This window comes from Diceros bicornis, chromosome X, assembly GCF_020826845.1.
Source record: "Diceros bicornis minor isolate mBicDic1 chromosome X, mDicBic1.mat.cur, whole genome shotgun sequence".
In the NCBI taxonomy this organism is placed as follows: domain Eukaryota; kingdom Metazoa; phylum Chordata; class Mammalia; order Perissodactyla; family Rhinocerotidae; genus Diceros; species Diceros bicornis.
Genome location: NC_080781.1, coordinates 45,883,392 through 45,898,141, shown reverse-complemented (window position 1 = coordinate 45,898,141; position 14,750 = coordinate 45,883,392). Strand labels below are relative to the sequence as shown.

The following is a 14,750-nucleotide window of genomic DNA, read 5'->3' as shown; positions in this document are numbered from 1 at the left end:
GCCCAATGAATTACAAGAAAATATAGATAGACAATTCAATGAAATCAGGAATTTCTTCACAAAAGAGACTGAAACTATAAAAAAAAAAAATCAGAAATGTTGGAGATGAAAAACACAATGGAGGAGATAAAGGAAAATCTGGAATCTTTAAAGAACAGAGCTGACAATATAGAGGAAAGAATTAGCATTATTGAGGATAGGAAGGCAGTAATAATCTAGATAGAGGAGGAGAGAGAACTAAGACTAAAAAGAAATGAAGAAATTCTATGAGAAATATCTGACTCAATTAGGAAATGCAACATGAGGATTATAGGTACTCCTAAGGGAGAAGAGAGGGAAAAAGGAACAGAGAGCTTGTTCAAGGAAATAAGAGCTGAGAACTTCCCAAATCTGGGGAAGGAGCTGAAAATACCAGCAAAGAAGGTCAACAGATCTCCTAAATATATCAACATGAAAAGACCCTCTCTCCAAGGCATCTGCTAGTAAAGCTGGCAAAAGTCAATGACAAAGAAAAAATTTTAAGGGCAGCTAGACAAAAAAATAAGCAACATAAAGGAATTCCCATCAGGCTCTCAGCAGATTTCTCGACAGAAACTTTATAGGCTAGGAGAGACTGGGATAATATATTCAAAATTCTGAAACACAAAAACTTTCAGCCAAGCATGCTCTACCCAGTGAAGATAACCTTCAGATATGATGGAGAAATAATGACCTTCCCAGATAAATAAAAGCTACAGGATTTCATTGCCCCAAGACCCCCACTACAAGAAATGCTCAAGAAGGGCCTCATGCCTGAAAAAAAAAAAAGAAAAAGGGGATACAAAGCTTTGAACAAGGAGAAAAACAGGTAGACAAAATGAGAAAAATTGCAGCTCTCTATCACAATAGGTTAGCAAACACTTAATTATAAAAATCAAAGATTAAGAGAAGGAAAACACCAAAATAAATATAACTCGTCACTTTAAACACACACTCACAACACAAGATGGAATAAGTTGTCACAATAATAACTTGGAAGGGGAAGAGGAAAGGGAAGGAATCAACTTAGCCTAAGGAAATAAGAGGTCATCAGAAAATGGACTATCTCATCCATGAGACTTTTTATACAAATCACACAGTAATCACTAACCAAATAATCAGAACAGAGGCACAGATGATAAATAAAGAGAAAACTAAAAGGGGACAGCCCGGTGATGCAAGCGGTTAAGTGCATGCGCTCTGCTGCGGTGGCCTGGGGTTCACTGGTTCAGATCCCGGGCGTGCACCAACTCACTGCTTGGCAAGCCATGCTGTGGCAGTGTCCCATACAAAGTGGAGGAAGATGGGCATGGATGTTAGCTCAGGGCCAATCTTCCTCAGCAAAAAAAGAGGAGGGTTGGCAGATGTTAGCACAGGGCTGATCTCCTCACAAAAAAAAAAAAAGAGAGAGAAAACTAAAAGAATCATGATACAGAAATACCAAACTGAATTGGTAGTCCAAAACACACGGGACGAGAAACAAAGGAAATGAAAAAGAAATGGAAAATGAGTGAAAAAATAGCAACATTAAGCCCTCATATATCAATAATCACTTTAAATGTAAATGAATCGAATTCTCCAATCAAAAGACACAGAGTGGCGGGATGAATTAAAAAGCAAGACCCAACAGTATGCTGCCTCCAGGAAACACATCTCAGCTCTAAACATAGGCTCAGAGTGAAGGGATGGAAGATGATACTCCAAGCTAATGGCAAACAAAAGAAAGCAGGTGTTGCCATACTTATATCAGACAAAGCAGACTTCAAGATAAAACAGGTAATGAGAGACAAAGAGGGGCAATATATGATGATAAAAGGGACACTCCACCAAGAAGACATATCAATTATAAATATATACACACCCAACACAGGAGCACCAAAGTACATAAAGCAAATATGAACAAACCTAAAAGGAGATATTAACAACAATGAATAACAGAAGGGGATCTTAACATCCCAATTACATCAATGGATAGATCATCCTGACAAAAAGTCAATGAGGAAATAGTGGATTTAAACGAAAAACTAGACGAGATGGACTTAATAGATATATACAGAGCACTCCATCCAAAAAAAGCAGACTACACATTCTCAAGCATGCATGGAACAGTCTCAAGGATAGAACATATGTTGGGAAACAAGGCAAGCCTTGATAAACTTAAGAAGATTGAAATCATAACGAGCATCTTTTCTGACCATAATGCTATGAAACTAGAAATCAACTACAAGAAAAAAACTGGGAAAGTGACAAAGATGTGGAGACTAAACAACATGCTACTGAACAACCAAGGGATCATTGAAGAAATTAAAGGAGAAATCAAAAATACCTGGAGAGAAATGAAAATGAAAATATACCATACCAACTCACATGGGATGCAGCTAAAGCGGTCCTGGGAGAGAAACTCATAGACGTACAGGCCCACCTTAACAAACAAGAAAAAACCCAAATAACCAACCTTAAACTACACCTAACAGAACTAGAAAAAGAACAAGCAAAGCTCAAAGTCAGCAGAAGGAGGGAAACAGTAAAAATTAGAGAAGAAATAAATGAAACTGAAACCAAAAAAAAACAGTAGAAAGCATCAATGAAACAAAATGTTGGCTCTTTGAGAAGATAAAGAAAATTGACAAACCCTTAGCCAGACTGACTAAGAAAAAAAGAGAGATGGCTCAAATAAATAAAATTAGAAATGAAAGAGGAGAAATTACAATGGATGCTACAGAAATACAAAGGATTATAAAAGAATACTATGAAAAACTATATGCCAACAAATTGGAGAATCTAGAAGAAATGGATAGATTCTTAGACTCATACAACATCCCAAAATTGAATCAAGAAGAAATAGAGAATCTCAATAGACCAATCATAAGTAAAGAGATTGAAACAGTAATCAAAAACCTCCCAAAAAATAAATGTCCAGGACCAGATGGCTTCTCTGGAGAATTGTACCAAACATTCGAAAATTTAATACCTACCTTTCTAAAACTATTGCAAAAAATAGAGGAAGATGGAACACTTCCTAACACATTCTACGAGGCCAACATCACCCTGATACCAAAGCCAGACAAGGACAATACAAAGAAGGAAAATTAGAGGCCAATGTCACTGATTAACTTAGTTGCAAAAATCCTCAACAAAATATTGGCAAACCAAATAGAGCAATATGTTAAAAAGATCATACACCGTGACCAAGTGGGATTTATACCAGGGACACAGGGATGGTTCAACATCCACAAATCAATCAACGTGATACACCACATTAACAAAACGAGGAATAAAAACCATATGATCATTTCAATAGATGCAGAGAAGGCACTCGACAGGATCTAGCATCCATTTATATAAAAACTCTCAAGAAAATGGGTATAGAAGGAAAGTACCTCAACATAATAAAGGCCATATATGACAAACCCACAGTCAACATCACACTCAATGGGGAAAAACTGAAAGCCATTCCTCTGAGAACAGGAAAAAGACAAGGGTTCCCACTCTCACCACTCCTATTCAACATAGTACTGGAGGTTTTCGCCAGAGCAATGAGCCAAGAAAAAGGAATAGAAGGAATCCAATTAGGCAATGAAGAAGTGAAACTCTCACTATTTGCAGATGACGTGATTTTATATATAGAAAACCCTAAAGAATCCGTTGGAAATCTATTAGAAATAATCAACAACTACAGCAATGTTGCAGGGCAGAAAATCAACTTATAAAAATCAGTTGCATTTCTATATACTAATAACGAACTAACAGAAAGAGAATTCAGAAAGATACTCCGGTTTACAATTGCAACAAAAAGAATAAACTAACTAGGAATAAATGTAACCAATGAGGTGAAAGACCTATACAATGAAAATTATAAGACATTACTGAAAGAAATGGATGATGATATAAAGAAATGGAAAAATATCCCATGCACATGGATTGGAAGAATAAACAGTTAAAACGTCCATATTACCTAAAGCAATCTACAGATTCAATGCAATCCCAATCAGAATCCCAATGACATTCTTCACAAAAACAGAACAAAGAATACTAAAATTCATATGGGGCAACAAAAGACCCCGAATAGCTAAAGCAATCCTGAGAAAAAAAGAACAAAGTCGGAGGCATCACAATCACTGACTTCAAAATATACTACAAAGCGATAGTAATCAAAACAGCATGGTACTGGTATAAAAACAGACACACAGATAAATGGAACGGAACTGAAAGCCCAGAAATAAAACCACACATCTACAGATAGCTAATCTTCAACAAAAGAGCTAAAAACATACAATGGAGAAAGGAAAGTCTCTTCAATAAATGGTGCTGGGAAAACTGAACAGCCACATGCAAAAGAATGAAAGTGGACCATCTTTATTTGCCATACACAAAAATTAACTCAAAATGAATCAAAGACTTGAAAGTGAGACCTGAAACTATAAAACTCCTGGAAGAAAATATAGGCAGTACACTCTTTGACATCGATCATAAAGGGATCTTTTTGAATTCCAAGTCTACTCGGACAAGGGAAACAAAAGAAAAAAATAAAAAAGTGGGACTTCATCAGATTAAATAGCTTCTACAAGGCAAATGAAACCAGGATTAAAATGGATAGACAACCCACCAGCTGGGAGAAAGTATTTGCAAATCATACATCTGACAAGGGGTTAATCTCCATAATATATAAAGAACTCACACAACTGAACAACAAAAAAACAAACAACCCAATCAACAAATGGGCTGAGGATATGAACAGATACTTTCCCAAGGCAGATATACAGATAGCCAACAGGCACATGGAAAGATGTTCAACATCACTAATCATCAGGGAAATGCAAATCAAAACTACACTAAGATATCACCTTACACTCGTTAGAATGGCTATAATCACCAAGATAAAAAATAACGAATGTTGGAGAGGTTGTGGAGAAAAGGGAATGCTCATTCACTGCTGGTGTGAATGAAAACTGGTGCAGCCTCTATGGAAAACACTGTGGAGATTTCTCAAAAAATTAAAAATAGAAATACCCTATGATCCAGCTATCCCACTACTGGGTATCTATTCAACGAACCTGAAATCAACAACCCAAAGAGGCTTATACACCCCTATGTTCATTGCAGCATTATTCACTATAGCCAAGAAGTGGAAGCAAACAATGCAAGTGTCCCTTGACTGATGATTGGATAAAGAAGATGTGGTATATATATATATATATATATATATATATATATATATATATATATACAATGGGATACTACTCAGTCATAAAAAAAGACAAAATTGTCCCACTTGGAATGACGTGGATGGACCTGAAGGGTATTATGTTAAGCGAAATAAGCCAGACAGAGAAAGACAACCACCACATGATTTCACTATGTGGAAGATAAACTAACACACGGACAGAAAGAACTGTTTGTTGGTTACCAGGGGCAAGGGGGTTGAGGGGTGGGCACAAGGGGTGAAGGGAGGCATTTACATGGTGACTGACAAACAATAATGTACAACTAAAAGTTCACAATGTTATAAACTATTAAGACATCCAGGAAAAAAAAAAGTAGAGAGAAAGAAAAAAAAAAACCTCATTAGATGGGCTCTAAGCAGAATAGAGATGACCATGGAAAGTGTCAATGAAGTTGATGATAAATCAATAGAAATTATCCTGTGTTATCCACGTCCATACCACCCTCAATGCATCTGATTTCGTCTGATGTCGGAAGCTAAGCAGGGTCAGGCCTGGTTAGTCCTTAGATGGGAAAAATTATCCAGTGTGAAATACACGGAGAAAAATAATGCTTTAAAAAACACAGAGCTTCAAGGATGTATGGGATAATACCAAAAGGTCTAACATTGGTACCATTGTGATCATGGAAGGAAAGGAGAATGTGGAACAGAAAATCTATTTGAAGAAATAATAGCTGAAAACTTTGCAAATTTAGTGAAAGACATACTTAGAAATTCAAGAAGCTCAGCATACTATAAACAGGATGAATTCAAAGAAATCCATGCCAGACACATCACTGGCAAATTCTACCAAACAATTAAAGAAGAACAACACCAATTGTACACAATATTTTCCAAAAACTGGAACAGGAAGGAACATTTGCCAACTCATTTTATGCGTCCACCATTACCCTGATATCAAAAGCAGACAAAGACAGCACAGAAAAACTACAGACCAATATCCCTCATGAAAATAAATGCAAAAATACTCAATGAAATACTAGTAATTCAAATCCAGCAATTTAAAAAGGAATAATACAGCTTGACCACATCCTGGAAATGCAAGGATGGTTCAATATTCAAAAATCAATGGACTAAAGAAAAACCACATGATCCTATCAACAGATGTAAAAATTGCATTTGAGAAAATACACCATCCATTAATGATAAAAACTCTCAGTAAACTATGAGTAGAAGAGAACTTCCTCAACCTGATAATGTGCATCTACAAAACCTACAGCTAATATCATACTTAACACTGACTGAATGCTCTCCCAAAAGATCAGGAACAAGAAAAGGACATCTTCTCTCTCAGCACTCCTATTCAACATTGTTTGGAAATACTAGACAGTGCAGTAAATCAAGAATAAAAAGGCATACAAACTGGAAAAGAAAGAAATAAAATGGTCCCTATTCACAGACAACATGATCACCTACACAGAAATACCAAGAAATCTACCAAAACACTCCTAGCAAGTTTAGAAAGGTTGCAGGATACAAGGTCAACACACAAAAATCAATCATACGTCTATATACTAGCAATGAACAATTAGAAACTGAAATAAACAAAACAATATCCTTTACCATAGGGGCCTTAAACATAAATATAAAAAAAACATTTATAGGACTTCTATGCTAAAAATGATAAAACACTGATGAAAGAAATCAAACACGACCTAAATAAATGGAGAGACAAATTGTATTTATGGATTTGAAGACTCAACCAAATTCATCTATATATTTAAAGGAATTCCAATTAAAATGCTAGCAGGACTTTTTGTAGATATAGACAAGATTATTCTAAAATGTATATGGAAAGACAAAGGAACTAGAATAGACAAAATAATTATGAAAAAGAAGAATAAAACTGGAGGAATCACTACTCAATTTTAAGACTTACCATCAAGCTACAGTATTCAAGACAGTATGCTATTTGCAAAGGGATAGACACACAGGTCAATTGAACAGAATAGAGTCCAGAAATAGACCCACACAAATATGGACAATTGATTTTTGACAAGGCAATTCAATGGAGAAAGGACAGTTTTTTCAACAAACTATGTTGAAACAATTGGACATCCACATGCAAAAACAAAACAAAACACCTTACACTTTATACAAAAATGAAGTCAAAATGGATGACTTGTTCTAAATGTAAAGTGTAAAACTATATAATTTTTAGAAGAAAACAGGACAATATTGTCATGCTTATAGTTAAGCAAAAAGTTCTTAGACATGACACCAAAAGCATGATCCACAAAAGATAAAAACTAATAAAAATTAAAAACTTTTGCTTTGCAAAAGGCACTGTGAAAAGAATGTAAAGACAAACTACAGACTGGGAGAAAATATTTGCAAACCAGATATCTGACAAAGGACTTGTATGCAGGATATATAAAGAACTCTCAAAACTCAACAGTAAGTACACAAACAGCCCAATTAAAAAATGGGCAAAAGACTGTTTATGAATAGACCATTAACCAAAGAGGATATATGGATGACAAATAAGCACAAGACAAAATGTTCATCATTAGTCATTTGAGAAATGCAAATTAAAATTATGATGCGCTACCACTACACACCTATTAGAATGACTATTAAAAAAGTACTGACACGGGGTCAGCCCCGTGGCATAGCGGTTAAGTGCGCACACTCCGCTGCTGGCGGCCCGGGTTCAGATCCCAGGCGCAAACCGACATACCGCTTGTCAGGCCATGCTGTGGCAGCGTCCCACATAAAGTGGAGGAAGATCGGCCGGATGTTAGCTCAGGGCCAGTCTTCCTCAGCAAAAAGAGGAGGATTGGCATGGATGTTAGCTCAGGGCTGATCTTCCTCACACACACACAAAAAAGTACTGACAATAACAAGTGCTGGTGACGACTGAAACAGCCACTCTGCAAAATGGTTTGGCAGGGTCTTATAAAGTTAAAGTTAAATAGTCATTTACCATATGACCCAGAAATCCCACTCCTAGGTATTTACACTAGGGAAATGAAAACTTATGCTCACACAAAAACCTGTACACAAATGTTTATAGCAACTCTATTCAAACCACCAAAAATTGGAACCACTCAAATATCCTTTAGGTGTGAATGGATAAACAAACTGTGGTATCTCCACACAATGTATACTATACTACTTGGCAATGAAAAGGAATGAATTATTGATAGATGGAACATGCAACAACTTAGAAGAATCTCAAAGGCATTATATTGAATGAAAAATGCCATTCTCAAAAGATTACATCCTCTATGATTCCATTCTTATGCTATTTTCTAAAAGATATAAGTATAGTGACAGAGAGACGGGTAGTTGCCAGGATTTAGGGATAGGGTTGGGTGTGATTACGAAAGGATAGCATGAGAGATTTTTGGGGTGGCTCAACTGTTTTGATCCTGATTGTGATGGTGGTTACATAAATCTATATGTGTTAAAAATTCATAGAACTCTACACACACATATACAAAAGTCGGTTTTACTGCATGTTAATTTAAAAAATGAAACTGAAAAACCCAGAGTGCAAGTATAAATTAAATTGTTAAAAATAACTTATTTTCCTAACTTTGAGTTTCATTTCACAAGACAAAAATCCCAGGCAAGACTTTTTTTACTATTAACAATGAAATACTGATTCTTATTTTATGTAGACCTACTTTAAGTGGTCTTTTTCATTACCCATTATCCTCCACTAAGCAAGATCTCCTTTATATTAAAATACACATTGAAACAAAAAAAAGAGTAGAAGGACATGTGCCAGATTATAACTATAGCAAGGTGTTTCTGGGTAATGAGATTTTAGGTGACTTTTTTTCTTTATTTTCTAAATTTTCCAGAATGAGCTTGTAGAACTTTGATACTCAGTAGAAAAAAGGTAAAGAATCCTTTCAATCCAGGCCTAGTAATGTTTTATAAAGGAAACTTTGGGTCTCCAGTCTGTAAGCATGGAGAAGACAAGCAGCTAGGAGGACAGAAAGTAGGCAGCACAGAAAAAGATCAGATCTGCGGGTGGTACTGGTAAAGGTTAGAAAACTGGTGACTCTTAGGAAGGGGAAGGCTAGCTCACCTGAGACTGTTTGAAAACATCTTTCCCAACCACATCCAGGTTTGAAGGGTCTTTGATAGAACTAACATACTCGGAAACAGCCTTGATCACCACATCACAGGGAGGAAGAACCAGCTGATGAGCTCGGACCTAGAAGAGGTAAGACAAGCAAGGGATACTGGATACTGATGTCAAAGATGGAGCACTAAGAAAAAGGGTGAGGTAGGGATGAAATGCAGAATTCAAATTCAGTAAATTCCACTGAGAGATAAAACCTTTTCTTTAAAATAATTTTCCCCCTAATTCTCAGTACAGAACATTTGGAGAAGATCAAAAAGTATAAAGAAAGAGATAAAATGATATCATCCATAATCCTACTACAGAGATAAACACTATTTTATGATACTGGCACAATTAATTAGTTTTCTTTCATGATACATTTTGGCTGCTTCCAATTTTGTGCTCTTAAAGGTAATGTTGTAATGTGTGAACCATGTTTGGATCCTGATTTGACTAACCACAAAAAGGCCTTTTTTTTAAATTGATGTTTTAATAGTTTATAACATTGTGAAATTTTGGGTTGTACATTTTTGTTTGTCCATCACCATATATATGTCTCCCTTCACCCCTTGTGCCAACCCCCTACCCCCATTGCCCCTGGTAACCACAATACAGTTTTCTCTGTCCATGTGTTGGTTTATATTCCACATATGAGTGAGATCATACAGTGTTTGTCTTTCTCTTTCTTGCTTATTTCACTTAACATAATACCCTCCAAGCCCATCCATGTTGTTGCAAATGGGACGATTTTGTCTTTTTTTATGGCTGAGTAGTATTCTGTTGTATATATATACCACATCTTCTTGATCCAATCATCAGTCGAGGGACATTTAGGTTGCTTCCACTTCTTGGCTATAGTGAATAATGCTGCAATGAACATAGGGGTACATAAGCCTCTTTGGATTGTTGATTTCAGGTTCGTTGGATAGATTCCCAGTAATGGGATAGCTGGATCATAGGGTATTTCTATTTTTAATTCTTTGAGGAATCTCCATACTGTTTTCCATAGAGGCTGCACCAGTTTGCATTCCCACCAGCTGTGTATGAGGGTTCCTGTTTCTACACATCCTCTCCAACATTTGTTGTTTTTTGTCTTGGTGATTATAGCCATTCTAACGGGCGTGAGGTGATATCGTAGTGTTATTTGATTTGCATTTCCCTGATGATTAGTGATGTTGAACATCTTTTCATGTGCCTATTGGCCATCTGTATATCTTCCTTGGAGAAGTGTCTGTTCATTTCCTCTGCCCATTTTTAGATCAGGTTGTTTGTTTTTTTGTTGTTCAGTTGGGTCAGTTCTTTATATATTATGGAGATTAACTCCTTGTCAGATATATGTTTTGTAAATATTTTCTCCCAGCTGGTGGGTTGTCTGTTCATCTTGATTCTGTTTGTGTTTGTCTTGTAGAAGCTCTTTAATCTGATAAAGTCCCACTTGCTTATTTTTTCTCTAGTTTCCCTAGTCTGGGTAGGCATGTCATCCAAAAAGATTCCTTTATGACCAATGTCAAATAGTGTGTTGCCTATATTTTCTTCTATGAGTTTTATAGTTTCAGGTCTCACTTTCAGGTCTTTGATCCATTTTGAGTTAATTTTTGTGAATGACGAAAGCACATGGTCCACTTTCATTCTCTTGCATGTGGCTGTCCAGTCTTCCCAACACTATTTATTGAAGAGACTTTCCTTTCTCCATTGTATGTTCTTAGTTCCTTTGTCGAAAATTAGCTGTCCGTATATGTGTGGTTTTATTTCTGGGCTTTCAATTCTGTTCCATTGATCTGTGTGTCTGTTTTTGTAACAGTACCATGCTGTTTTGATTACTATTGCTTTGTAGTATGTTTTGAAGTCAGGGATTGCGATGCCTCCAGCTTTGTTCTTTTTTCTTAGGATTGCTTTAGCTATTCGGAGTCTTTTGTTGCCCCATATGAATTTTAGTATTCTTTTTCTATTTCCGTGAAGAATGTCATTGGGAATCTGATTGGGATTGCATTGAATCTGTAGATGGCTTTAGGTAATATGGACATTTTAACTATGTTTATTCTTCCAATCCATGTGCATGAGATGTCAAAAAGGCCTTTTTGAGACAATCAGCAAAATCCAAAATTGGACAGGATATTAAGATGATACCAAGAAATTATCATTAATTTTGTTAGGAGTTATAATGGCATTGTGCTTATGTAAGAAAATGCCCATATATTTTAGAAATGCATATCAAAGAATGTGAGACTGAAATGATTTGAGATCTGGCATTTCTTTTAAAATACATTAGCAACAGCAACAAAAAAAAAACCTAGCACATGTGGCCACATCTTGATTAAGTGTTGGATCTGGAAGATGTTACAATGGTTGTATATTATTATATCATTTTCTCTACTTTTGTGATGCTTGAAAAATTTTTAAATAAAGGCTTTTCTAATGCTGTGATGAAATCTAGGTAAGATTTCTTGTCCACTTTCCAAGTATTTAATTACAAGCTTCCTAGAATGGTAATTACTGAGTCAAAGGGTATAAACTTCTTAAAGGCTTTTTATATAAATTGTTTAGGCAAAAGGCTGTACCTTTCATTCCTTCAACAAATATTTGTTGCCTACTGTGTGCCAGGCACTGTTCTAGGCACCAGGGATACAGCAGTGAACAAGACAGACAAAACTCCCTGCCCTCATGGGAGCTTAAATTCTAATGTAGGTGTGTTGGGATGGGGTGAGGGGAGTCAAACAAACAGAATAAATAAGTAAAATGCGTAGTGTGCTACATATAGATTAAGTACTACGGAGAAAATCTAAGCAGAGAACGGGCTAGCAAATGCAAGTGTGCGTGTGTGTGCATATAATTTTAAATAGGGTGGTCAGGAAAGGCCTCACTGACAAAGTGACATTTGAGAAAACCTATAGGAGGAAATAGCTATGTGGGAGAAGAAAGCGTTCCAAGTAGAGGGAATGGTAAGTGCAAAGGATCTACGAGCAAAAGAAAAGGGAAGATGAGATCAGAGCTATTAACAGGGGGCCAGACAGTACAGCGCTTTGTAGGCCATGGTAAAGATTGCATGAGTGACATGAAGAGCCACTGGAGAATTTTGAATAGAGAAGTGACATGATCTGAGTCAGTTTTTAAAAGGATCACTCTGGCTGTTGTATTGAGACTAGATTTGGGGTGGGGGTGGGGCAGCAGGGAAGAGTACAAGCAGAAGACCAACAGTTAGTAAGCTGTTATAATAATCCAAGCAAGAAAGAATGGTGGCTTGACCAAGGGAGTAGCAGTGAAAATGGTGAGAAGTGGATATATATATATATATATATATATATATATATATACATTTTTTTTTTTTTTGGTGAAGAAGATTGGCCCCGAGCTAATATCTATTGCCAAACTTCCTCTTTTTGCTAGAGGAAGATTGTCACTGAGTTAACATTTGTGCCAATCTTCCTCTATTTTGTATGTGGGACGCTGCCACAGCATGGCTTGATGAGCGGTGTGTAGGTCCACGCCCAGGATCTGAACCCACGATCCCCAGGCCGCTGAAACAGAACACGTGAACTTAACCACTATGCCACAAGGCCGGCTCCAGAGAAGTGGATATATTTTGAAGGGAGAACAGATGGTATTTGCTGACGGAGATGTGGGGCATGAAAAAGAGAGAGAGAAGTCAAGGATGACTCCAAGGGTTTAGCCTGAGCAACTGGAAAGATGAGGTTGCCATTAATGAAAATGGGAAAGGCTGTGAGAGGAACAGGTTTAGGGGAAAGATCAGGAATTTCCATTTGGATATATTTATTTTAGATGTTTAGTAGGCTGATAGATATTAGAATCTGGAGTTTGAGGGGGAGGTCAAAGCTGGAGACATATATTTGGGGGTCATCAATGGACAGATGGTACTTAAAGTCATGAGACTAGATGAGATTGATCACTAACGCCCCATGTGTAGACAGAAAAGAGAAGTAGAGAAGAAGACAACAAAGCTGCAAAAATATGGAAGCAGCAGCCAGTGAAGTAGGAAGGAAACCAGAAAAGAACGGTGTCCTTAAAGCCAAGTGAAGAACATGTTCTAAGGAAGAGGGAGTGAGCAACTGGGTCGTATGCTGCTGACTGGTCAAGTAAGATGAAAACTGACAGCTGGCCGTTGGATTTATTAACATTGAGGTCATTGGTGACTTTGTCAAGATCAGTGGGAGCTGGTCACTGGAAAAACCAAACCATGATTAGAATCTTGGAATTTTAGCCCCATCCCCATTCTCTTGAGAAGGGAGAAGGGCTGAAAATGAAGTTAATAACAGATCATGCCTACATGATGAAATCTCCATAAAATCCTCAAAGTATGGGGTTTGGAGAGCTTCCAGGTTGGTGAACAAATCCACATACTGAGAGGGTGACACACCCCAAATCCACGGGGACAGAAGCTCCTGCACTCAGGTCCCTTCCAGACCTCACTCTATGTATCTCTTCATCTGGCTGTTCATCTGTATCCTTTATCATATCCTTTAATAAACTGGTAAAGGTAAGTAAGTGTTTCCCTGAGTTCTGTGAGTCGCTCTAGCAAATTAATAGAACCCAAAGAGGGGGTCATTGGAACCTCCGATCTATAGCCAGTTGGTCAGAAGCACAGGTGATATCCTGAGCTTGAGACTGGCATGTGAAGTGGCAGGAAGGGCAGCCTTGTATCACTGAGCCCCTAACCTGTGGGAACTGATGCCACCCCCAGGTAGATAGTGTCCAAATTGAGCTGAATTGTAGAACACCCAGCTTGTGTCACAGAGAAATGCTTGATGTGGGGAAAAATCCCCAAATATTTAGTGACTAGAAGTGTCAGAAGTGAAGTATTCTGTGTGAGTGTGGTAGTAGTGTGAACGTAAAGGAAAGACACAGGAAAGAAAGACACAGGAGGAAGAACTGTGTTTTTCCCTACACAGAAGGTAGAAAACTGAGTTTTTCCTTTTTAAAGGGTATTGATCATAATTATACATTTTTTGTCTGTAAATATTTGAAATATTTTAAACCTAATGAAAGATATTCTATCAAAACTCCAGTCAAAACCTGAGATCCCCTAGGCATGGATGTTTAGGCAGGAAATGGGGCACATTACCTTAAGTGATGCAAGGGGATGTTCTGGTCCCAAGAGGCTCCAGTGAAAAGCGGCCAGGTCCTCATCTGGGAGAATGTGGTTACCTATAAAGTACATTTGTCATTTATTGACTGTACAAATGTTTTCTTAGAACCTCCAGGCCGTGAAAGAGCTTCTGAGAGAGAAAATGATCAAATAATTCACACAAGTCTATATTCTTCATGTAATAACTACAGTAGCTGTGTTGATTCCCTACTATGTATCATATGCATTATATATATCATCTGTATAATAACTGTGTATGGTAGTATTATTATCCCCATTTTACAGATAAGGAAACTGAGGTTCAGACCTCAGTTTGGGGACTTAGC

General features: G+C 37.1%; 1 protein-coding gene across 2 annotated transcripts in view; it reads right to left on the bottom strand.

The window, feature by feature from the left end:
- Positions 1 to 14,750, bottom strand: part of FAM120C (family with sequence similarity 120 member C) — a 105,201-nt gene that overhangs the window by 66,358 nt on the left and 24,093 nt on the right. For both annotated transcript variants that reach the window (XM_058535916.1, XM_058535918.1), the window contains exons 3-4: positions 14,401 to 14,483; positions 9,285 to 9,413 (exon numbers count right to left, since the gene is read on the bottom strand). In XM_058535916.1, the coding sequence (XP_058391899.1) occupies positions 9,285 to 9,413; positions 14,401 to 14,483 (212 nt within the window). The remainder of the gene's footprint in view (positions 1 to 9,284; positions 9,414 to 14,400; positions 14,484 to 14,750) is intronic.